The sequence below is a fragment of the Vipera ursinii genome, assembly GCF_947247035.1.
Source record: "Vipera ursinii genome assembly, chromosome: 3".
Classification (NCBI taxonomy): domain Eukaryota; kingdom Metazoa; phylum Chordata; class Lepidosauria; order Squamata; family Viperidae; genus Vipera; species Vipera ursinii.
The window spans coordinates 39,802,424-39,828,235 of NC_139516.1; the positions used below are offsets into that span (position 1 = coordinate 39,802,424).

Sequence of the window (25,812 nt, forward strand, 5' to 3'; positions counted from 1 at the left end):
TGGACCCGCCATCCAGCGCCCCGGAGCTTCCCTTCCCGGCGCTTCGCTCGTGGGGTTCTCCAGCCTGGGGTTGGCGCCTTGCCAAACAACGGGCTTCTTCTTCTCCGCGCGACTCCCGCAACGAAAACCCAAAGCAGGCCGAACAAACGAGCGCGCAAGGAGAGCAACCGCGCACGCTTTTCTGCAGCTGCCGCGCCTGCGGAGGGTTTGGCGGGCGAGAGCCTGGCCAATCCCGAGCCTTGCCATTTCGAGCGCAGGCCCTTCCTGCGTCTGTATGTCAACTTTCAAAGAAAGCGATTTGGGCTTTCTGGTTTCCGTCGGGGCCGCGGTCGCCGTTGCCTCGCGGGGAAAGTTTCGGCCATCTGCGGGAGAGCGCTTGCGGAGCGGCGGAGCGGCGAATGGGCGTTTAAAGGGGCCCTTGGATTAAGCCGGCGGGGCGGGAAAAGGAAGTGCCGCGGCTGAGGCAGGGTTTGCTGTTGCGCGCCGTTTGCTGGAGCAGCCGGCAAGCTGGACTCGGATGGGAGGATGGAAATGAAGAGCATGGATCATTATCTACGCCGTCTGAAACAAGAGCTGGTAAGGCGTTTAATGGGGAACTAAGAGAAGGTGATTCCTGATGAAACGTTGCAAACTTCGCGCGCTTAATTCTCTTTGCAACTTTCTAGGCACTTTTTGGCAAGAGATTACTAGCAATAGCCACGCCAGTACCGTGGCGATAAAAACGCTGGTTTCACTATCGTTATATCGATCCAACATTAGTTGGCTGATGCTATAACCGCCCACGCCCCAACAAATACACACCCCTTTCATTAAAATGCATATTTTCCAGGCTTTATTGGAAAATTATCCCACTAGCATTTATCTCAGGTGTGCAAAGAGGGATGCATCGTCAACCCCATTAATGATTTTCGCACTCTGTTCGCACTTTTGGAATTTTCCTCTGACATGAATACTGAATCTAGTTGCCTCTGATAGGTATTTGGTGAACCGTATTCGGGGAGAGGAGCAGCAATGCACAAGTGATTAAGACATTCTACAAAAAGCCAGAATCCTAAACTTTTCTGCTCAGAATTTATCACAATCCCCACCCTTTGCCTATTGTTGCCAAGGAAGAGCTTCTGCTAGTATAAATGACCGAGACTAGCAAATTTGGGGATCCAGTCAGATAGCAATCAGTTGTAAACTGGAAAGTATCTAACTAGAATGAGTAATTAATTGACTTCATAATGTATCCTGTTGCTGAGTAGTTGACATATTATTCTATGTTTAACAAGCAATTCTACTTGGAGCCAAACAAAAACACTGAATCAGCACTCTAAATAATCTTACTTTGCTTCTTTCTTTCTGATATGAATGCATTATGAAGGTTTACAAAACACCATCTTTCAATTTTTGCATCAAATGACCATGATTCAAGTATTGCATTTTGCTTGCCAGAGCCTAGACATGCTGCTTGTACTTTGCAGATATTTTGGGGAAAGATATTTTATATAATTATAGGGGTTCCTTCAAATCCTGTGTAGACATTTCTGAAATACATATTCCAGTTGGTATTTTCTTATTATTAGCTGCCTCTGGTAAGTTTCCTTATTTTGTTTCATATTGCATAGGTTTCCATTGTGTCATTTTTATGCAAAGGAGCTGCTTAAATACCCATCCTGGAAGGAAAAAAAATAGCACTTGATTGGTGTCCTGCAACATATTTAGAAAGTGCTTCTACACAGTTGCACTTTTGAAAAAGGTAGTAAATTTAATTACCCCACAGCCCAGCTATCTGAGTTGGTTTTATTATTATCATATTTTATAAATGGAAAAACTGAATTGTCACAATAAATTGGTTATTGTGATTTCCTAAGATGTGCAGTGAGCTGCATTTCCATTTCACAGCTGAAGTCCTCCTTAACAGACTTGAAAATAGTTATGTAGATCTGTATTGAATTAATTCAACTGCGTTGAATTAATGCAGCTATACATTATAATTAAAGGACTCTGGAATGCTAGCAGATTTCCACAAAAGGAAGATGCATACAGGACAAGTTATTTGCAAAGAGGTTTGCTTGAAAATCATCACTGTATCCTGCATTTTAGCTTCCCCACAATCAGTTTTTAACTTCTTACCTGACTTGTCCTTGCCTGTTTCACCCATATATTTTTAGGCAGATTTATCCTTCTGGAGGGAAGCCAGTTAGCTTTTTTCCTCCACCCAGACTTTTCTCATAAGGGCTTGCCTACCTTGCTTTGCAAATTTTTTTATGTCTTCATCTGAAGTACAATCATAGTGTTGCGTCTATAATGATGTGGATGCTGTTTTATAGTCCTTTTTCCTTAGCCTTTTCAGCACAACCCTATGAGGCAGATCACCTCTGCATTGTTACAGAAAACCTTGTCTGATACTTTAGTGATGTCTTGGACATCAACCCCATAACCTGTCAAGCAGCTTAATTGGGAGCAAGTGGGGTTGAAGATTAGTTCCCCCCTGGACAACACCAGTTCGGGGAAGGCCACTAGACAGATTGATATCTGTATACCACATCTGTATACAGATTGATATCTATATACCAGTAGTATACCTAGATTGATACCTGTATATCAGTGAAGTGAGGCACCTTTGTTTATAATGTTTCTATAGCCATCCATCTTATAACTAAGCCTGGGTGGTTCCCAATCCAAATAGTCCAAATTGTAAATTGACTTGACTGCATTGTGTGGGCTCCAGTTGTTGCTTCCATTGCAATGTCAACAAGAATTCCTTTGGGAAGACTCCAGCAATTGTGGTGTTTTGTTCTGCCTGTTGAGGATCTGCCCTTTCTCCCTGCCGCTGCTCACACAGAAGCCTTGCTTGCTGTAACAGGCTTAAGCTTGCCCACCAGCAGATGCTTCCTTCTGCTGTCCTAGTTTTTGTACTAATGGATTAGTAATGAAGATTCAGGATGCTCTTAAATAAAGTATGTGCAAGTCCAAAAAGAGAATACCGAACAAGAAGAGACGTGGGAAGTATATGTCTCAAATAAATAATAGAACTGCAGATTTTGGTTCTTTTTTTTAAAAGAAAAGGTCATGTAGGAGTTGTTATGAGAGGAAGTGCTTTACAATTCAAAAGGCTGCTTTCCATCCAAAAGATTACTATCACCACAGCAAATTCCAAACAGGGCTAGATGAAACTAGAAATCAAAATGGATTTTAATGCTTTAAGAGTATAATCTGCTACAGATTTAATCATATTGCACACTATGAAAGTTATTTCATTCAGAGCAGTGATTCTGCAAGTGTGATTCTCATTCACAGTCCATAGATCCTTTTGTGCAAGAGTGCAAAACAATTACAGGCCCATTCATCACCCATTCTGATGTATGCCGATCACAGAATGGGAATTGCAGTAATGGGCTGTTATAAGTTTCCAAAAGGAAACAAATAGATGCAGCATAATTGAAGTAGCCAGTGCAAAACAAAAACGTGATGCTACCTAGAAGAAGTACAAAAGCCCAACTATAATGTTTGTTTGTTTGTATCCCACCTTTATTATTTTACAAATAGCTCAAGGCAGCTGGAGTTACCAAATATTAGCAGGATGTTTCTTATCTTTATGTGTGTGTGCCTACCCACGAAAGGAAGGGAGAAGTGCAAAATGAGGGAGTAAAAGAATGGTATAAAAATTGACCCACTACTTTGTTAGTAGAAACTTCTTTACAGCCATTAGTCACTATACAGTAGGTCTACTGGAATTGTCCCATGTCTCATGCAGAGACAGATAATGACTTATATCAAGATAGTCCTTCAATTCTTGGCACACTCCTTCTAGATATAAAACATGACCAACATATCTTCATTCCATTTTTTTCCAACTGTCACTATTTCCCAGGCATTCTCCTGGCATGATTTTATTCTTTGTAGACTTCTCACAACTACCATTTTATAAACACAATTTGCACCAAGGAAAAAAGGCACCCTATACCCACTGGCTCTATACCCACATGGCTCCCTCAGAATGCCAAGTAGGGGAGCCAGGAAGTATCCAAACTGGGTATGATAGTCATAACATAAACATCATCCAGTATTGCCTCATCCCACATATTTGGGAAGTTTGAGTATACACACACACACATTCAGAAAATATTATGACCGTATTCACCCTTTTACATGATGTGTTAGCAGAAAGTAGTTTTGTGGAAATGTAGATAGAAGCTATTCTTACAATGTTAGAACACTAGGACTTCTACTGAACTAAATCCAGGGAGATTTGGAACCAGAGAAGCACTTCTTTACACAATGAATAAACTGGAATTCACTCCATCACAAGTAGAGATGCACATCAGTTGAGGTATCTGTGAAAGAGCAGTTGTATAGACTGGGGTATTAATATCTATGAACCTTGATGATTGCTGATTACCTAAAGAATTACAAATAGCATGCTTACAATGCTTTCCTCTGTTGAGGAAAATAGCTATTGCATTTAATCTAAAAATGTTGGGCTAAAAGAAGAGACCTAACAGGGCTCTCCTTATTTTCTTAAGAGAAAGAATATTTACCCTGCAGGCACCACAGAAGCCTAATCATTTAGCCTCATCAACAGACAAGAATTTGATACATCACTTTCCCAATACTGTGTTACAAATGCAGGAAGAATTCAGCCAAGAAGAACTCATATACCTTATTAGGGCACTGAGTTCATCTGACAATAGAAAAGGTGAGAAGATTTTCTTCACATAGCTACACACATCTGAGTTGATCAGGTGAAGCAATCAATCTGTTCCATGTTCAGGAAACCAGGCCCTTTCTCTCCCTCTAGCAACAATAAGATCAATGACACACTAGCTTACCTAACCTAGTCCTATTGGATAATGAGATTCTTGCTCAATTGTCTTATTCATTACTATTGGCATTTTGTAATGTTGAGTACTAAACAAGATAGAAAGGCCTATTGTTTTCATGCCTGCCTCCTGCAGAATCTTCTTTGGAACCAGATACACTGATCAGGCAGAATAAGCAGAATTAGCTTTAGAGAAGTAACTGACCTAAGGTGCCAAAGCTTAGGGGCTGCCAAGTCCATCCCTCCATCTAAATTAATCTAAAAATGCAAATCTTTGTGTTGGTGGGAGATGCCACCATCAGTCAATGTGGCCTGGGATGCCAAATACTCTGGAATCAGCACTGAAAGGGAACTAAATTCCAACTTATCAGGGCAATGGAAGAAAGTCCTGATCAAGAATTACATGGCGAGATATGGATACAGACTAAAGCAGTAAAAGCTATGATACAGGTGTGTCAATCATTTCTGTTGCTTGTGTACATTTTATTTTATTTTTATTTTATTTTAATTCCATTTATATCCCGCCCTTCTCCGAAGACTCAGGGCGGCTTACAAGCTTAGCAGTAGCCTTCATTCTATGTATATGCCTGCTTATTAGGGCTTTCACACACACACCCAAGCGGCATTATTACAAAGTCAGCTTAATTGCCCCCAACAATCTGGGTCCTCATTTTACCTACCTCTGAAGGATGGAAGGCTGAGTCAACCTTGAGCCTGGTGGGATGCGAACCTGCACTAATTGCAGGCAGCTGGGGTTACTTAAGGAGGCATTAGCCCACTGCTCCACCAAGGCTCTTTTAGCTTTTCCATGAGAATTTTGTTATCTCTCTGAAGTTTTCTGTTAGCACATTTTTAATGTGGTAGAAGATCTGCTATAGCGGAGACGGTATGGTTGGTGATAGTGGCTGATTCAAAGTGTCAGGAAGAGGAACCCTGATTCCGTAGATGTATAAGAAAAGAATCAAGTCCTCTGTGCATCGAAGTATGACATAATGAGACACAGTGAGAAGAGGTCTTGCCTGCTTTTTACTTGTCAGTCTGAGATTGCATTTATTCTGAAAGTATACACATTGTTATTTCATATCTCTTCTGCCACAGTACATTGCCATCACACCTTCAAAATTTCTTCTGCAATAATGGTGATGTGTGGAATTGTGCTTTTCTAAACAGAAAGCTCAGAGTTTATGAACTGTAAATTTAGATAGTGTCTTTTCTATAACAAAAAAAATAGTTTATCCATTTCAGCAAGATCTGGTCAATTTCATCAACCATTCCTTCATAGTGGGTAGTGTTTAATCTTTCCATCTTGTCAGGAAGAAGACCAGCATATAGTAATCTTGCTGCAGTTATACTTATTGAAATAATCTTCCATAACTTTTTTCCTACCTGTTTATCCATTAGTCCTAAAAGAAAAAGTTCTGGCTTCAATTGGATATTAATCTTGAAAATCCTCTGTACCAATGTATGTATTTCAGTCCTTTTTTTAAAAGTTTTTACATGTCCAGCAAGCATGATAAAATGTCCCTTCATGCTATTCACATTTCTAACGTGCTATAGATTTAAAGTGCCTTTATACATTATATATAGTTTCTCTGGTAACATATAACGACAATACATCATTTTATAAAAAATTTCATAATTTTTTTGAACAAGCTGGCCTGGCCTGATGGGATGGGGTTGGGTTTTATAAATTTGTTTTAACTTTTAATGTGTACTAATTTATTCATGGGCATTGTTGTTTAATTCGTTTTTAATTTTTGTATCTTGTTTTTTAATATGTATTGCCCTGTTCACCGCCCTGAGTCCTTCGGGAGAAGGGCGGTATACAAATTAAATTAATAAATAATAAATAATAAATAAATAATAAATAAATAACACAATGTAAATTGTCATGTCCATTTGTATTTCTTCCATTTTAATTTCTTCCAAAAAATCTCTTGCTTTCTGCACAGAGGTCAGTCTGATCTCTGTTGTTTAAAAGTAAAAATCAACCCTTACAATTTATCCCATCTGAATGGATTTTTTTTCTCCTTAAATTTGTTAGAAAAAGACTTTTCTCTTGCCTAATATTTTAATTGGAATTTTGTTATGCACAATTATATCTATATTATCAGTCCTCAATCAAATGTTAAAATGCTGCTGTAAAACCTGGTCTCTGGTCTTCTTCTTGACACAGTGCCCAAGAACATCCATATTTTGCCAGGGTTTTAAAATGTCCCTTCCCCCACCCACCCCAGTGTTTCTCCACTAACCATCAGAAACTGCCTTTTAATGTGCATCCAGAGCAAATGCATTTTTCACTGAGTAATAAGTTCTCCTGGATTTAACTGGAGGCAACATTCAAGAATTGCGGTCATGTTTACAGTAAGCTTACTCTGTTCCTAATAAAAACAGAACAAAATAGGTCACTTTTTCTTGCATTAATGCATCTGACCGTTCCCAGTATGACATATTTGATGAACAGCAAAGTGCCTGAGAAAAGAAAAAAATCCATTCTCTTGGATAATATAGTGAAAAATAAAAGCCAGTGGTTGTGCCATAGATTACGTATACATCTTGGTTTGAATTAAAACCATGCTAGCTTGAAGCACTTAACAGTTTCACGGTTTAAATGACTGAATAATATGGAGGGTAAAACTGTATGGTCTTTACAAATGTGTGTTTCCCAACCAGTGTAGACCACAAAGATTGAATTGGGAAATTCTGGGCATTGAAATCCACATATCTTAAAGTTGCCGAGTTTGAAAACCATTAAGATATTCCTTTGCCTGATCTAGCAGGGCTAGCCTTATATTCTATATAAAGTTAAGCATGTTTCTTTATTTGCCAATTTTCTCTTGCACTTCTGTGTGAAAACAATTCACATCCATGAATCATAGCTATCAGTTAGAGTTTTTGCCATTGTCAGTGGATTGTATGTTAGCTTATTTTTAATAACATTCATACTGCCAGTATGCTGTCAAAGCTTATTTTCAAGAACTTTTGATCTCTATGATCCAATGAAATTAAATGGCATTTTTCAAAATGAAACTGAGGTTGCATCTTTTAAACTACTCATGAATCTTCAATATGAAATAAAGATTTTATATAAATTCTGACAGGCCTTGTAGACAAGTAGATCAGACTTTGTCTGTGCTTATGTCTGATTGATAGTAGGAAAACTTCATGCTGCAGTGTAGCTATCTGCCAATATCACACCCAACCCTGTAGCCTTAGCTCAGTAGTTTAGTTGTCTGGCATTGTTCAAAGTGTGCAGGTTGGATTCACGTCATTGTGCTTTCATTTAAGCACTGACACACTGAAGTACTCAAGCATAGCAAATGCAACTAAATTTCCAACTCTTTTTGTAGGACGAGACAGGGCTAGACAGGCAAGGCTAGACAGAAAGCCTGGAGATGCAGTGATAAGAAATCTTTCACTTACTGAAATATTAGCAGCTGTTGCCAAATATTATGTGGACCAGGAACTGCTGGGAAGAAGAAAAAACGACTGAAGCTGGGAGTGCAACCTCAAATCATTGCATTTTCATTATTCTGGTGAAAATGTATTTGTGTTCTTACTATCCAGTCATAACTGCTTTTATTTGTAGGTTTGTTCCTTGGTTTTTCTACTGGATCAATTTCAAAAGCATTTATTAAACCTTAAGCAATCGGGTCATGGGTAATCCAGCTAATCATAGTATAATTTTCCAGAATGCAGCCCTATCACATTTTCCTTTCTGTATGTTTTAACGTTTAGGCATAAAGCCAGAGATTTAGAGGTTTGGTTTCTAGCTTAACAGAATAACAGAGTTGGAAGGGATCTTGGGGGGTCTTCTGGTCCAACCCCCTGGTCTAGCAGGAAACCCTCTACCATTTCAGACAAATGGTTGTCCAATCTCTTCTAAAAAACCTCCAGGGTTGGAGCACCCACATCCTTTGGAGGCAAGTCGTTCCAGTGATTAATTGTTCTCACTGTCAGGAAATTTCTTCTTAGTTCTAGATTGGTTCTCTCCTTGATTAGTTTCCATCCGTTGCTTCTTGTCCTGCCTTCAGGTTCTTTGGAGGATAGGTTGACCCCCTCTTCCTTGTGACAGCCCCTTAGAATAGAGCTGGAAGGAATCTTGAAAGTCTTCTAGTCCAACCCTCTGCTTAAGCAGGAGACCCTATACCACAGGTCTGCAACCTGCGGCTCCCAGTTCTCTGCCATGTGCAGTCCCCCCCCAAAAAAGTGGGACTAAAAAAGTTCAACCAATCAATTCAAATATGCAGGGTAGGTGCATATCTCGCCTTGGCTCCACTCTTCAGTCAAACCCTGTTCTGCGCATGCGCATATGTTGCGGCTCCCAGTTTTTCCTTTTGTGAGGGAACTGGTTCCGAGTGGCTCTTTCACTGTTTCAGGTTGCTGACCCCTGCCCTATACCATTTCAGATAGGTGGCTGTCCAGTCTTCTCTCAAAAACCTCCAGTGATGAAGCACCTACAACTTCTGAAGGCATAGCACAATTTATACTACTTACTATGCTTTGAGCTTGCTAATGAAGGCTAGGAACATGTCTAATTATTTTAGATAGGATAAAAGCTCTAGAATTTCAGGATATTGTGCTTGATTTATGTTCATTATTGATTTCAGCTTGCGACAGTCATCTGTATATGCATATATCAATCACATCCCACCTGACTGAGTGGCAATATAAATTTGCCAAGACAAGAGAAGTAAATTAAATGAAACAATATTATGTTCACCTCCAATCCTACATTCATATCTTGATGTAACATATTTTAAATCTATACTTTCTTTATTGAAAGAGATGAAGGCTTTAGAAGAAAAAGGGCAAGCAGTGTAATAGACAGCTGGAATTTTCTGGCCACATTAGGACAGGAAAACATTGACTCTTTTAGCACTCTCTTCATGACCAGCCCTATCGTGACTTAGCTATGAATGTGCCATAGCCCAAAGCCCTTTCTCTGGGTCTCCAGAGAACAAGAAGAAACAGTCTGTGTGCAATTTAAGTAGGAGTTTGGTTTTATGAGCTCAGTTTGCATTGAACAAAATGCTGATGTGCGTAATATAAAAAGAAAAAACAATTCTTTTCCCTGTGAAGAGGAGGAGAATAAATGTCATCTTTATTGGCTCACTTAAAGACGCATATCTTAATGGTTGTCAAACCAAAAAAGGACAGCTAATCAGTGTCAAAATTTTAGTTTTGCTTCTCCTTTGTACTATAGGATGTTGCAACTTTTTATTGTTCAGCCAAAGAGAACATAATGATGATAAAAATTGCACTTCTTATGCTTTATGTAGACATATTAATTCTGAATGAAACCCTTTTCCACCGTCAGCCTTGGTAATTCTTGACATTAGATGATTATTCTTTTTATCCATTTTATTTTATCACATTCATGTCTTGAAAAATCACAAAGCAGCATCCATGAAACAAAATAAGAAAGAAAATATGATTAAAATTCAAGCAAATGAAATTTTAATCAATTAAAGTATTGAGGAAGTGTGGAATTATACATGGTTAGAAGGAAGAACAAAAGCTTCCTTATGTGTGAATTGCCAGATGGCCGTCTGTGGGTTTAGCAAAATATGCTGGACTTCCTGAAATATTCATACATATTTTCAGAACTATAGTGGGGAATTTGATCAGTTTCTCCAAGGTTCTAAAATCTTGAACCTTGCTCATTCGATAGAAAATCAGCCAAAAGTTTGTTTATTTAGAGCAATGATGAAAGTGGCATTGTGACATTACAGTGCTGATGCCAATCTGCCCCCTCCTGTCCCTCCCCATGGTCATTGCTGTTTATTTATTAATTAGATTGTATCCTGCTTTCTATCTATCCAAGAATTCAAGGAGTGTGTTTGCTTTTTAAATTCCCCCCCCCCCAAGATAATTATTTTGAGGGTGAGTTGGGCTGAGAGATAGTGCCTAATCCAAAGTCATGACTGAGCTTCCATGGCTGAAGGAAGATTTCAACTTGTGTTCTCGTGACCCTAGATAACACTTTATAAGAACGGGCTGTTGTTTCATCTCCGGCGGAAAAAGTGGGCTTCGTTGGGCACTCACTCAACAAAATAACATAAAAGTGGTCTAGAGGGGTTAAATAGTTTCAATTTGGAATGTGTTTCTTTTCAGGAAAAGTCCCCACTTTGAATTACTGCTTAGTAGCATACTAGATTCATTACTCTTCCTTGAAATACATATTTTAAGAAAAAAGTCAAAGTGATGTGGATTCATTCTCCTACATAAGTTTCATTTTTGTAAGGGAAGTCTGTAGGAGGTATATTATATTATCTTACATACTTCCATATGGAGGTAAGGTTACAACCCTCCATAGGGACCCAGTACCCGTAATAGTTTGCCGACTTGTGAAAATTATAATTATAGTCGTCATAATAATACACAACCTGGGACTCTTTGGGCCATTGTTTCAAAGATTTCCTTATCTTAAGCAAAAAACGGAATGACCACAGACAAGAAAAAAAAACAGTGAGAGGGGGAGTGACTTCTAATTTCCTGCTGGCTTCCCCACTAACTTTCCTTGTAGGAAGCTGGCAGGCAACATGTGATGGTCAAATGATTGTGGCTGGGCACAGCAGCAAAGTAGCACTGAAGTGGCCACTACTTTACCAAATTTCAATCCCATAGGAGTCATGGATCCCAGATTTTAGACACTTTTGATAAGTTAGCCCATTTGAGGTATGTTGATTCAAAAATTGTTACCCTGTTATAACTGCTTCATCCAACTGAAGGTTACAAACAAACACATCAAAGATAGTTCCATACTCCTTGTAAGCTTTCATCATGAGCACATGTCTATATTGCAAATGAAAGGTTTGTAGAACTTCCAAATCTTACATATAATTGGTGAATTAATTACTGTATTCTAATCAATTCATTTTGGGAACAGCTATTTGTACATTCTTATTTATCTCCCAGGCCTCTGGCTTAGCTTTCCTTTCTGGAATAAATAATAAACTTTTTTTCAGGGGTTTCTGTCATCTCCCATCATTCTATATTTCACTTTAAATCATGATACAAGCAAAGTCTGTTACATGCACTGATCTTACTAGTTAATATTCTATTGCAGCTGCTCCCAAGAACTTTTATTTATGTGACTGCATGGCAAAGTATAATACCTGAAGTAGCAGTACATCAATAAGCCACCCAACTACTTTTGTTAAATACAAAATCATTGCCATAATCATTGTATTGAACTTATGCTCATTCTGCTAAGTCGCATCTTATTGAAACATGGATCTAACAAAGTACATTGTGACTGGGCCTAGAAATATCCTATGATGTTAGTTGCTTTTCCTTGAAAACAAGCTAGTGCAGTTCAGTCTGACCTATATATGGCGCATTCAGCATCCTAGACTTTCACAAAGTTGACATTGTTCATGCAGATGAATGACTTAAAGTCAACATCTGCAGATAAATAACTTTCATCCATTTTGTGTTGAACCATATGTTAGCCAGCCCTTATATAAATATACCTTGAATATAAAGGTATTAGCATTGGGTTTCATAGGAACTTTCAAATTTAGCCTGTCAAACACCTGCTTGATCACATCTAGTCATAATAAATTCAAATGAATGGAATACCTTTCATATTTTGAAAGTACTTTTTTCCATGAAAGCCTATAATTACAGATGCCTTCAGGTTTTTTCAGGACAGCTTTCATTCAGATACTTTGAACTGCCTAGATATAAGTTGTGATCTTCTAAAATTGGCATTTTCATTCACTAAAATGATGCTATTAGATATGTGAAGCTCAGTGGATGAAAAGCCAGCATATTTGATATATTGTACCATATGGAAATGCATGAATTTTCCCCGTGATTTGAAAATACTGAAAATGTGAAGTAAGGGAAAGACATTTGCTAGCAATGCTGTAAATGAATGACTATATGCCAGTATTTGTTATATTGTAAAAAATGGTAATTCTTCCTGATGTTGATGTGACACTTGTGCTATTAATATGCCAATATCCTATGTATAATTTTAACAATTGACATAATTATTGTTATAAACCTAAAAAGGTAAAGGTTCCCCTGCACATGCATGCTAGTCGTTTCCAACTCTAGGGGCTGGTGCTCATCTCCGTTTCAAAGCCGAAGAGCCAGCGCTTGTCCAAGGACGTCTCCATAGTCATGTGGTCGGCATGACTAGACGCCAAAGGTGCACGGAATGCTGTTACTTTCCCACCGTAGTGGTCCCTATTTTTCTACTTGCATTTTTACATGCTTTCGAACTGCTAGGTTGGCAGAAGCTGAGATGAGTAACAGGCACTCACTCTGGCACTCGGGTTACTCTGTTACTGCTGACCATCTGATCGACAAGCTCAGCGTCCTAACCCACTGAGCCACCACGTCCCTGTTATAAACCTACAGCTTTGGAAAATATATCTTTGAAGCATTGTCTCTCTCTCTCTCTCCATCCATCCTTTGGATTTTGTACATATTTATTAATTGCTTTTTTTGTTTCATTAAAGGCACAACCTTTTCACTGATAGAATGAGAATTCACTAGTTATCCTGAATCAGCTACTGTAGAACAGCATTAAATGCATAATAGCCATAGCTGTAGGTTGGCATAATAGCAAATTTATATTTGCAGTTTGTTTTAATTAATTGCAATTGTTTATATCCCTCTCTTCAGATTTTAAGGTGGTTTATATAATCATTAAAAGCATAATGCTCTACAACATTTTTATACTGTGATTAAAAGACCATAATTGTGGTCTGAGATTAATAATAAACTGTAATTTAGGTATCAATAGTCCTTTCTGACAGTTGGAGCTGAAATTCAGAAACATGCAGTGATCAGTAGTTGTTTAATAAAGAGACAGAAGCTTGGTTTCCCTTGATTGTAATGATTAGATACTGGTGTGAAGGAAGGGATATAGAAATAATTGGCAAGGCTTTTAAACTCATAGGCTTTAAGAAGAGAGTAAAGAAAAGCTGAGACCTTAGGCATGTACAAATGGCTCATCCTTACTTTAATGTACCTTTATTGCCATATCAAAATCCCTCATGGGATAAACAGAGATACAGAGTTTTATGAACACCAATTTTCCCCCTGCATGAGTTTGCAGAAAGCCATAGATATAAAACCATTCTTTTTTGTTCAGACCTTTATGGTCAATGTATAGGACTGGAGGAGAGAGCTAATGTCAGTAGTGGTGACAGTAGATTGCCCCTCCTGTTTATGAAAGCTTCTTTGTTCCTATGTAAGTTGCTGTATTTTCTTTAGCAATTGTATGTGCCTAACAAAAGTGTGATGCTTCAAACTTTGCTAACCAGCATCCCTTTATAGTTAATTCCTTGTTCTTTCAGTATCACTTGCATAACTTGAATGTTTAGAGTAGAGTAGAGTAGAGTAGAGTAGAGTAGAGTAGAGTAGAATAGAATAGAATAGAATAGAATAGAATAGAATAGAATAGAATAGAATAGAACAGAATAGAATAAACAGAGTTAGAAGTGACCTTGGAGGTCATCTAGTCCAACCCCTGCTCAGGCAGGAAATCCTATACTATTTCAGACAAATGGTTGTCCAGTCTCTTCTTAAAAACTTCCAGTGTTGGAGCATTCAAAACAAATGAGGCAAATTGTTCCATTGATTAATTGTTCTAACTGTCAGGAAATTTCTTCTTAATTATAGGTTGCTTCTCTCCTTAATTAGTTTCCATCCATTGCTTCTTGTCCTGCTTTCAGGTGCTTTGGAAATAGCTTGACTCCCTTTTCTTTGTGGCAGCCCCTGAGATATTGGAATACTGCTATCATGTCACCCCTAGTCCTTCTCTTCATTAAACTAGACATACCCAATTCCAGCAACTGTTCTTTATATGTCTTAGTCTCCTGATCCAGTCTCCTGATCATCTTTGTTGCTCTTCTCTGCACTCTTTCTAGAGCAGGCATATCAAACTCACAATGTCATGTGATGTCGTGCAATGTATCACGACTTTTTCCCCATTGCTGGCAGTGGGGTGGGCACGGTTTCAGTATGATGCATCCAGCCCGCAGGCCAGCAGTTTGACATGCCTGTTCTAGAGTCTCAACAACTTTTTTACATCATAGTGACCAAAACTGGATGCAGTATTCCAGGTCTGGCCTTACCAAGGTTTTATAAAGTGGTCTTGAAAAATACTGGGATAAATGTGCCTTTCGAAGAAAGTGCTTGTTATTATATTAAAATCTTCTGTGCTTCTATCCTCCTTTACCAACCTTTGAAAGTACACAACAAAATAATTGAAATATTTTGTGATTTTTATATTTACAGGTTTGTAAAGACTTCCCCATGTAGTTAGTTGCTCTAATTTCAGCGGCAGGGTACTCTATTCAAAATATTTGAGAATGCCCCTCAACTGATTAAAACAAGTGTCTAAGGCACTGTATACCAAAATTCCCCACCTATTTAAAAGCAAGCAAGAGTCTTCTCCTGTGGAAATGTCATACACAAGAAGATATTGGCTTGAAAATCCTGTGCTGAAAATTATAACCTGTGTTCCTACAAGTCTTAGATGTGCCCTTGAAGGCCTTTAAAATTGCTGTTGAACTGCACTTTTTAATATATAGGGAGTAATCATGAGTTACATTTTTGCTTGTATTTTGGATTGTAATCCCTGACACATTAATAAGGCTAACTAACAAAATTAAACTCTTGGAGGTGTTTTTGGAAGGTGGAACATGGGGAGAAGTGGTTCACTCACCCTTAAGGAAGTGGCTTGTAGTGACTTGTTCATTTTGAACCAGTTTTCAGTGAGGATGCTCAAGTGACATTTGTGCTAGCTTGAAGACTTTAGAAAGATTCCTTAAGATCAGTCAGTCTTTTCTGACGAGCAGCACTCTTTGAAGGTGGCAGGTGGAACTCTTTTCTGTCACTTATTTTCTGAGCCCTTTAACCAGCCACGAATAGTGGCCCCTGCTACTATTATTAGTACAATTACTGCTTTCATTAGCAGTCTGTGGATTTCAGGGGGCAAAATGAATTATGGGGCCAATCTTTTGGGGTCTTTTAGAAGGATTAAAGTGAAAGCTGCCCTTAAAACACCCAAAAAAGAAAAGGCATTTGCAGAAAGGAGTTTTGAAGAAGTTAGCCCTTAAATGTTCCAAAAGACTTGGGAATTTGGAAGCCTTTACTGTTGGATTATTGAAGGTTGTAAAAGGTGACTGGAAATGGTTTGTGGATTATTCATGGCTTCTAGTAAACATCAAATTGGAGCTTTTTGCTTGCCATTCCAATATCCTACCAGAGAATTGTGTCTCTCCTACTATTACACTCAACATTTGGGATATTAATAAATAAATTCAATTAATAAATATGTGTATGTGTGGGAGGGTGATGACAAGAAAGAATAAGTTGGTACAAAATGTAAGGGGTTATGTTATACTTATAGGTAGAATCAAGATTTGTGGTTGAGGTTCATTCTTTGCATTTTAAAGATATTAAGACAGGATTATACTATAATCCCAATATGACTCCTGAAGATATCATTGCACTGGTTTTAGTCTGTTATTCGAATCAATTAGAATTAGTCACCTAGAATCAAAGAGAGTTCAGATGCCTCCTTCCCCAAAAGGATGCTACTATAATCACAATATTTCTCAAAATGGGCAATTAATACAGGCATTGTCAGGTCTGTGGCTATAGTACTCAATGATTTATATAACTTTATAGCAGGATCTTTTTATTCCCAGAAATGGATAATGAGCATCTGTGCAAAAAATCTTCCTCAAGTTAATGCCTTCCAGAGGCATTACACATTTCAATGCTCATGATTCCATTCACATTAGAAATTTTGGGAGCTGGAATCCAATACTTTTAGAGGACAATATTGGAGAGTATTTGGTAACTTACTTGAAAATGACCTAATGACACGTAACTAATCAATCAGGGGGGATGCAGATTTATATACAGAGCTGAATTGTGTTATATGAATTGGTATGTGTACTGTTTTTGTACTGCCCTCCCAGTTGTCTGACAATGTTTTTCAACAAACTGCTTGATTTAACTGCAAAGATGGCTGTGAGAGACTCACATTCTTAATATTTGGTGATTTTAAATTTTTCTTCTTGGGACTGGAGATAGCTTGAGAATTCATGTTCTCCATGATGACTGTGAGCTTATTACAGTTCATCACTGCCCAATTCAACACTTGGCCTTACTTTAGATATTATATTCACTTTGGGGCACTCCTTGATAATTGAGGAGCTTTGTGAAATGAAGCAGGTGAAGAGATAACGTACCTGCAGTGATACTGGTAATAAATGAGAAATGCCTGCCGGCAGCCAAAGACAAGTAGGAATTCCTTCTGAGCCTACTTTATGATGATAAAGGCAGCAGATCTATTATTACTCTTACTACATATGTGGAATGCCAAGCAGTTTTGTGCTTGAAGTATCCCAGAGTCTTTTGGAGAGATGGGCCAGAAGGAGAAGCCAGTGTAAAGCATGATCACCTGGGTGCACTTTTTGTGAGTGAAATTGCTTGCATTGGCTCTGAGGTAGAAGCTAGATGGGCAGAATCTACTGACAAATGTGACAATTTACCGAGTTTCTAGTTGGCTCTTGAGCCTGCAAATCCCAAGTGGACAGAGTCTTCTGCATCCTTAGCTGTGGATTAGACCCATTCATTTGCCTAATTCAAGCAGGGAGGAGAATGGGAGTTAAATCCAGGCTGTAATCAATCCCTCTTTAAGAGAAAAGGAAATGCCAGAAGTCCTTAAAGAGGCACTGGTTTTTCCACCTTAAGAAGCCAGGGCAAGATCCAACCAAACTGGATGGTTGTCAGCCTATCTCTAACCTTCCCTTTGAGCATGCAGGCAGGGCTGCAGTTGTGGAGGGGTTTGGAGAATACAGATAGTCCTTGACTTACAACCATTTGTTTAGTGACTGTTCAAAGTTAACTCTGAAAAAGATGATTTGTGACCTTTTTCACAAGTACCAGTACGCTCCCACAGAGAGGGCCTCCTCAGGGTGCGGTCAAAGAATGTCGACTGGTGGCCCCCAGGGGGAGGGCGTTCTCTGTGGGCGCGCCGGATTTATGGAACCATCTTCCGGTCGAGCTCCGGATGGCACCTGACCTCCGCTCCTTCCGGCGCGATCTCAAAACCTACCTTTTCGAACGAGCTGGCCTGGCCTGATGGGATGGAGTTGGGTTTTATTAATCTGTTTTAATCTATTTTAATGTGTGTTAACTTATTCATGGGCATTTGTTTAATCATTTTTAATTTTTGTATCTTGTTTTTTAATATGTATTGCCCTGTTCACCGCCCTGAGTCCTTCGGGAGAAGGGCGGTATACAAATAAAATAAATAAATAAATAAATATGACCATTGCAGCATTCCCACAGTCACATCATCAGAATTTGGACACTTGGCAACTAGCAAGTATTTATAACAGTTTCAGTATCCCAGAGTAATGTGATCACCTTTTGTGACCTGACAAGCAAAATCAATGGGAAAGCCAAATTCACTTAACAACTGTGTTACTAACTTAACACTCGTAGTGATTCACTTACCAGTTGTGGCAAAAAGAGTCATAAAATCAGACAAAACTCACTTAAGAACTGTCTTGCTTAACAACAGAAATTTTGGGCTCAATTATGATTGCAAGTCAAGGGCTATACCTGTACTGATTACCTAGATTCTTGGCAATAAGTCAGATCTGGGCATGGGAGAGAAATTGTATTTGTCAATCTCGTGAATGATCTTTCATAGGATTTGAGTGGGAGTGGGATCACCATCCTGCTTTCTTAGATCTTTCAGCTGCTTTTGTTACTTACTGTTGATTAGAAAATTGTTCTGGACTAAGCAAATCCAACGTGTGATTATGGGGGAGAGAGGTTGGATCCCTAGGTGGTTTATCATAGAATGCCTTAAGATTCAGTCTTTTCCTCTATCTTTTGAATATCTCCATAAAAACATTGAGAGTTCATGATGAAGTATCTCCATCTCAGACCCATTGGGAGATAGAGTAGAAGTGTGTCTGGAGGCTGTCAGGGTTTGCATGGGGAAGAACAGGCTCACCCAGGTGCTTTTGCACAGTTCTGTCTGGTGTGCAAGTGACAGCTTTACCTGGAACAGGTTGCACTGAAGATGGCCTCTCATGTCCTTGTTATCCTCAACTAAATTACCATAATTTGGTCTACGTGGGACTACTCTTGAGGACTGTCTGGAAACTTTAGATAATCCAGAATGCAGTGGCACATGTATCCAAGTAGTCACTTGGATGCTGCCATATTACATCTTTCCTCATGCCAACTATTTCCTTTGTGGAACATGGGCAGGCACCATTCGGGCCAAAAATAACAAAAAACTAATATATGTTTTCCTGCTTTTTGAAATAGGAAACTAGCATACTTTTTGGTAAAAACTCATAAGCAAGCACAGGCACACAATGGCTTCATCTTTATATGAGCTACAAATGTAATAGAAAGCATCAGGTGGATGGGAGAAGTATAGAGGGAAACAGAGATAATGAAAAATATGCTGAAATCATGCTTAGTTCAAACAGTTGGTTTGATCTTTATGCTAAAGCCAGCACAAAAAGGGCAGAAAGAAGTTGCAACTTTAAAGGTGGATATTCAGCAAACTGAGGATAATAAGTAAGCAAAGTGGACAAGGATACAAATCTCCCAGTTCCATTCTAAATAAAGTTATCCCCAATTTCCTAACAGAAAGTTAATATAGTTTGGGGACAGAGGGCAAATGGAAAACTAAATTGAAAAGTAAATTATAGATAAGTAGTTTGGCAGAAGTACTTGTACTAGAAGTAGTAGAAAAGTGATAGAAATTTTGCATGCATATTTAGTTAGATAAGGTCCGGAAAAGGAATGCTGACTCAACTACTCAGTCTTTGCCATTCTTCCTTAGGACATGGAAATGTGGTTTATAGTTTATCCATGTGGCGCCAACTTTAGAATACCTTTTACACATGACTAAAAGGTAAACGTTTTGGTAGATTACTCTGTGGGGAAATCAGATTTGGGTAAATTCCTTTGGTATGTACAAACCAACAGAGAATTACTCAAAATATATTTAAGTCGAAAACCATTTGAAACTAGTTTTTTATTTACTCAAAAGCATGCATGCAAGAGTTTCCTTGGACTTTTTTTTTAAAAAAATTCTCTGTAAATCATGCAACATGACTCCCTGGCCAGTCCAGATGTGGGGAACTGTACAACTGTGAAGTGACTCAATTGCATCCAAAAACGTTTTAGTTATGCCTTAGAATATTCATGAAGGGAATTTTTAAGAATCTATGGCTTCTTCCATGCCAATTACTAGCACTATCCATTACTGTCACTGTCAAGTTGAAATATTTTGTTAACACATTCACTCAGATTTTAACAAGTCAAACAGCTAACTAAAAGTAATATTAAGTACTTAAAAATGTAGGTTTCATCTTCTCTTTCATGCAACATGAGTTATCCCTAATAGGATGATTTATGGGTTTTTTTCTGTTTAATATAAAATACAAATAGAAACAAAAATAATCAGGGGATAGGACAAGGACAAGGATGAAAAATGAATGCAAAGTAAAAGGGAAAGAAAAAAAGAGCAGTGACTTCCAACTTTTTTGATGCAATAGAATACTAAGTACAGTTACAGTTATTTTTCATATTTAGTAACTACTAGTCATTTTTAAAACAACAAATTAATCCTCAAAACGTAACAACAAATTAAATTTTGTTCTATTTTGAGTGTAAAGTCCAGAAGTAATTTCCAAGTAGAAACAAAACTGCATAATTTTTTTTCTTCAGTTAAAACAATTAGTTTTGCCATCTATGCCAACTCCATCACTATTTCTAATCATTCCTCCACTGTGCAAATTGACATTTCTTTCCAGTTTTGCACATATAGAATTCTCATCCAGTCAATACATATAGTAACAAAGTTCCATTTTTCTCAAATTTTTTATCTAATAGTCCTAAAAGAAAAATGTCTGGTTTCAATCTTAACATTTGTTTTAAGAATTTTCTGAATTAAAATAATAATAGGATGGTGCTTTCCGTGGCAAAAATTAGGTAACCAAAGCAAAAACATTTAAGCAATATCCAGAAAATAACTGATTGCTAAACTATATCAGTTTATTTAGCTAAAACACCTTTAAGAAAGGAACAATCTAGGATTAGAAAAATTACCTTTTCATTATTTTTCCAGTTCCTATTCCTAGGATAGAGTGGAGTGGGATGGGGTGGGGTGGGGTGGGATGGAGAGTGAAGTGGAGTGGAGTGGATGGAGTGGAGTGGAAAGGAAAAGAAAGGAAAGGAGAGGAGTGGAGTGGAACGGACAGATAAAATGTATGCCCTCTCCTATTTATTTAAGGAGAGAATATTCCTTTAGGGAGAAGTTTATTGTCTGCAGAGCTGTCAAATAATCTGGTTTGCAGACCTTCTTGGAGTTACTTGGATCAATTACAGCTAGAGTAAAAAAGACCACTTAACTATAGGTAGTTCAAAACAGCCGCTAAACAAATAGTTGTAAGTCAAGAACTGCCTGTATTCCCTTTTTCTGATGAACTCCAAAGTTTATGCTAGTTTATTTTTGTACACGGGGAGATATTAGGAAACCCAGCTTAATATTCATTTTCTCACTAGGGCAGGGGTAGAAAAAAGTAGTGGAGAAGGAATTATATGGTTCTGATGTTACAATCAGAACACATTTGATTAGAAGTCTTTTCATAGTCTGTCCCAGAGCCTGGTTTTCAGTTATCATGACATCATATCTGATCACGTAATTCCATTTGCTGACAAAAGATAAGAGAAGCAATGCTACCATTAAAAGATGTTAAGAGGCAACCATCTCATCTTAAGATGTCTGACATATGCTGACTCATATTCTTCACTGTCAATGTTACCTGCAACTGTAAAGCCACCTTGCATGATGAACATACCAGCTTATCTGCTATTTTGAAGAGAATTTGTTAAAGTAGGCCACTAGAACTTCCTTGTAGCAGAAGGTTCCTTTGTGGCATCTTGTTAAACTCTCCAGTATTTGCATACCTATCTTTGAAAAATTGCTTAATACAAACACCTGGATCCATTGCTATAACATCCAACCATCTCCCCAATGGTATTGATGTAATTTCTATACATTCCTTTTGTGCTGATTATAACATCCTCTTCCAATAACGCAAATATTGTTCACTGGAGGGTCTGTTTCCTCCCCCTTGTTGTTAAGAGCTGCTGTGGCAATCCTTTCTTTCCTGTTCTCAGGGTTTCTCTGAACAACAATTTCCTCTCACAACACCTCTTTCATTCAGGGGAAGGACATCTGTCTTCCTTCCAATTATGAGAAGCTTCTTTTCTGGCCCCGTATTCAGTTGGGCTCTGTTATCACACTCTTACCCTGCTCTGTACCAAAATATGAACACACTCCTCCAGAACAACAGATGTGGTGACAAATTAGAAATGAAAACAAGTGTGGCCCAAGGGGATTGGATATCACTGAATTCCAGGGAAGCCCTGCAGAATCTGACTCTGAGAGAAAGAGACAGAGATGGAGAAATCAGGAATAGAGTATGTTAGATCAATCCATGTCTCTATATACTGAAATGTTTTATAATAAAACAGGAAAATAATGGACGGTTCATCTCTCGTTCAGGTCATTAATCTCTCTTATACTTGTGATTAAGATTGGGCGTTATTTTAAAAAAATAATGTCTGGGGAAAATTAACGTTTTAATTATACATTAATATTCTACATGTGTTTTAAAGCAATATTGCTATGCCAGATTCTAAAGACTCAAGACAGTACTATACGAGCACAATATAAATGTGTACCGGTACTGTTTTGCACAGCTAGTACATCTACGTGAGAATGTTACTGACATGCTCTTTTCCTTTGAAATAAATTTTGAAAGCAATTCTGTTTGAAAGAAATTTTTCAGTAGGAAAAAATACCAGGATTTTATTTTATTTTATTTTATTTTTGGTGCATGACCCTGCTATGTACCATAGGGTTCTATGGACACATTTTTAAACTATTTCTCCTTCTATTTCCTTTTCTTAATTTTTGAATTGTTGTGTTTGAACAAAAAATGTAATTTATGATTTCACATATGGCATAATTTCTTCAGATGTAATATATACCAGAAAAAGCATTCCAGGATTTGGAGTGAATGTTTTGAGGCCCTTGACCTCCTTTTGCCTAAAACAAAAGTTTGAAATAGATTGCTATTTGATAACATATTATTTTTAAGTTTGTAATAGATTGTTATTTGATAACATATTATTTTTAAAACTCCAAACATTTAGTTTTTGCTTGACTCAACTATAGGATGCATAAATGGCAAATTAACAGGACTCCAATAGAGCAGGTGAGAGTTTATACATATCTTGGGATGCAGTTCCAGGTTTCCTTATGTGGGAACACATATTTCTCTTATTGGCCAGGGTTATGCAACATTGCTCCTCAGATGTCTTGAGTTCTTCCATTCAAGGGATCTTTTTTTTTTAAATTCCTGCAACTTGAAAATTTCTTGCTAAGGTTATTTCTCATCTTTATGGTGGCCAGATTTGTACTTTTACCCTAGAATCGTGAGGGCGAACCTATTGAACAGGTGGCACGCAGAGCCCTCTCTGGGCACGTGCACCATCGCCCCAATCCTAGGCCTTCAGCTGGGTTCCTTTTCACTTTAGGCCTCCGCCACCGTGTGCCAAAAAAAAAGGTTCAATCAATCAATCAATTTCAACTTCTTGTGGAGAAAAAGATCTCACAAAGCTGGAATTGATGGATTGAACTTTTTAATCCCACCCAGTCTGCCGTTACCACTACAGCCACGCTCACCCAATTGGCCATGCCCCCCGGCACCCAATGATACATAAGTGGGTTTTGGGTTGCAGTTTGGGCACTTAGTCTCTAAAAGGTTCGCCATCACTGCCCTAGAAGCTTTTCAGTTCAAGTTTAAAAAAAAGCTATACATGCCTTATAGTCATAGTTTGGTTTCTATAGTTGGCTTTGGTTTCAGACCCTGGTATTATCCCATTAATTTATGGCCAAAATTAAATTTAATTCTCTGTGTAACTTCATGGACTCCCTATGGAAGTCTCCCATTAAGAATCGTATATTCTGATTTCTCGTCAGGTTATATAAACCATACGTTAACTGCTTCTAAGAAACAAGAACAAATGTGTTTAATTGGCTGTTATTTTTAGGTTGCTTGCAACTTACTGTGTTATTTTAATTGACTTCACAGAAATTCTCCTATAAGTGGAACACCAAAATCTGGTGACTTTAGACATCCAGCTGCAGTGTGGCTTATGTAACAGCCTTTATATAACTTTGGCTAACAGTATCGTGTGTTCTGCTTTTTAAAAATATGATGTAAATTTGAGATTATAAAATAAAATTATATATACAAAGATAAGCTATGTGAAATATCGCTTAAGTAGGATGAAAATTTATATTTCAAAATATGTGTGTGTGCATGTGTTTCATTTTTATCTGTTAAATTTCACTAATTAAAACAAAGTTGCAAAAATCAAAGTAACTGCTAGATAGTAGCAAAAAGATTGAGTTTTCTGTGATCATCTGAAATTTGCAGATACAATATAGTAGTACTACTAACTACTACAATATAGTAGTCAATACTAAACATACTTACCCTAGAACAGGGGTCAGCAACCTGAAACAGTGAAAGAGCCACTCGGAACCGGTTCCCTCACAGAAGGAAAAACTGGGAGCCGCAAAAAATGTGTGCACATGCGCGTACATGCATGCATGTGCAGAACAGGGTTTTACTGAAGAGTGGAGCCAAGACGAGATATGCACCTACCCTGCATATTTGGATTGATTGGTTGAACTTTTTTAGTCCCACTTTTTTTTTTTTTGGACTACACATAGCAGAAGACTGGGAGCCGCAGGAGACAGCTGAAAGAGCTGCATGCGGCTCCGGAGCCTCGGGTTGCAGACCTGTGCCCTAGAACAATCTTGTGCTTTCTGAATGCTTTTGCTTAAATATTCATCAGTTCCTGATAATAAAGAACTTGTGCCAACAAACAGTATAGACTGATAAAGTGTATTTTGAAAAGTAAGACCCATCAAGAGGACCTGCTTTTGAGAAAGTATAGTTAATAATGTGCTGCAACCCTGCTCTATATGATGATATGTATTATTGAATTAATTTACTTCTAAGAAAATGCATATAGGATGGTATTAGTTAGATATCAAATAAGTCATTAATTTGGATGTCTACAGAGAGTCAACTGGGGCAATGATTTCTGTCATTAGTATAAATATCATGATGCCAATGATATCTGTGCCCAGTAGCAAGATTTGTGACACAGCAGTATTTTTTGCCAAGTAGATTAAATCTTTACTTTTATTACTGACATTTTTCTCATCATGATCTTACATTCTTTGCTAAATTATAGCCTTCTCTGACTTCTATTAGATTTTTAAAGTTTTCTTGCAAGAATAGTTGAATTTACTGCCTTATATTTAATTTACAGCATGTGAAGTTGCTGGCACTTAAAATGTGTAAGAAAAAGCAAGTATTCACAAAACACTTTTGGCATAGTCCTTTGGCCCTGGGTGGGTTCTGTTGGATCATAGTATGCATTCAACTCTCTATAGTAGAAAGAGGAGAGGAGTTCCACCATTGAAAACAGCACTGCTGCCATGTTAGTGATGGACAGATTGAAAAGGAGTGAGTGTTTTGTGATCCCTCTCCTTCAATAAGAGAACTGTTCCTGTCTTGGAGCAGTGAGTTGGAAATGACGTGGTTTACGTGGAACTGCCATTGATGCCTAATAATAATCTTAACACTATCACCCCACCACCACCTCCCCAGCCCCCATTTGTAAGGTTTCCAATAAAAAGATCTTTCCAGTGTGGTAGAATAAATAAGAGTGTGGGCCAAGGGCTCAGAAGGTCCAAATTCAAATCCACAGGCTTCTGCTGAGTTTACTAGATACCCGTGGGCTATTATTCTGTCTTATAATAATAATAATAATAAGTTGGAAGGGACCTTGGAGGTCATCTAGTCCAACCCCCTGCTCAGGCAGGAAACCCTATA

The 25,812-nt window shown here is 38.0% G+C and overlaps 1 protein-coding gene across 1 annotated transcript in view; it reads left to right on the forward strand.

Moving 5' to 3' along the window:
- Positions 1-495: 495 nt before the first annotated feature.
- The window catches only part of INKA2 (inka box actin regulator 2), a gene marked incomplete at its 3' end in the record, with an annotated part of 28,346 nt that continues 3,029 nt past the window's right edge, over positions 496-25,812 (forward strand). The window contains exon 1 of the mRNA XM_083357327.1: positions 496-576. Within this exon, the coding sequence (XP_083213453.1) occupies positions 526-576 (51 nt within the window). The 5' untranslated portion in view covers positions 496-525. The remainder of the gene's footprint in view (positions 577-25,812) is intronic.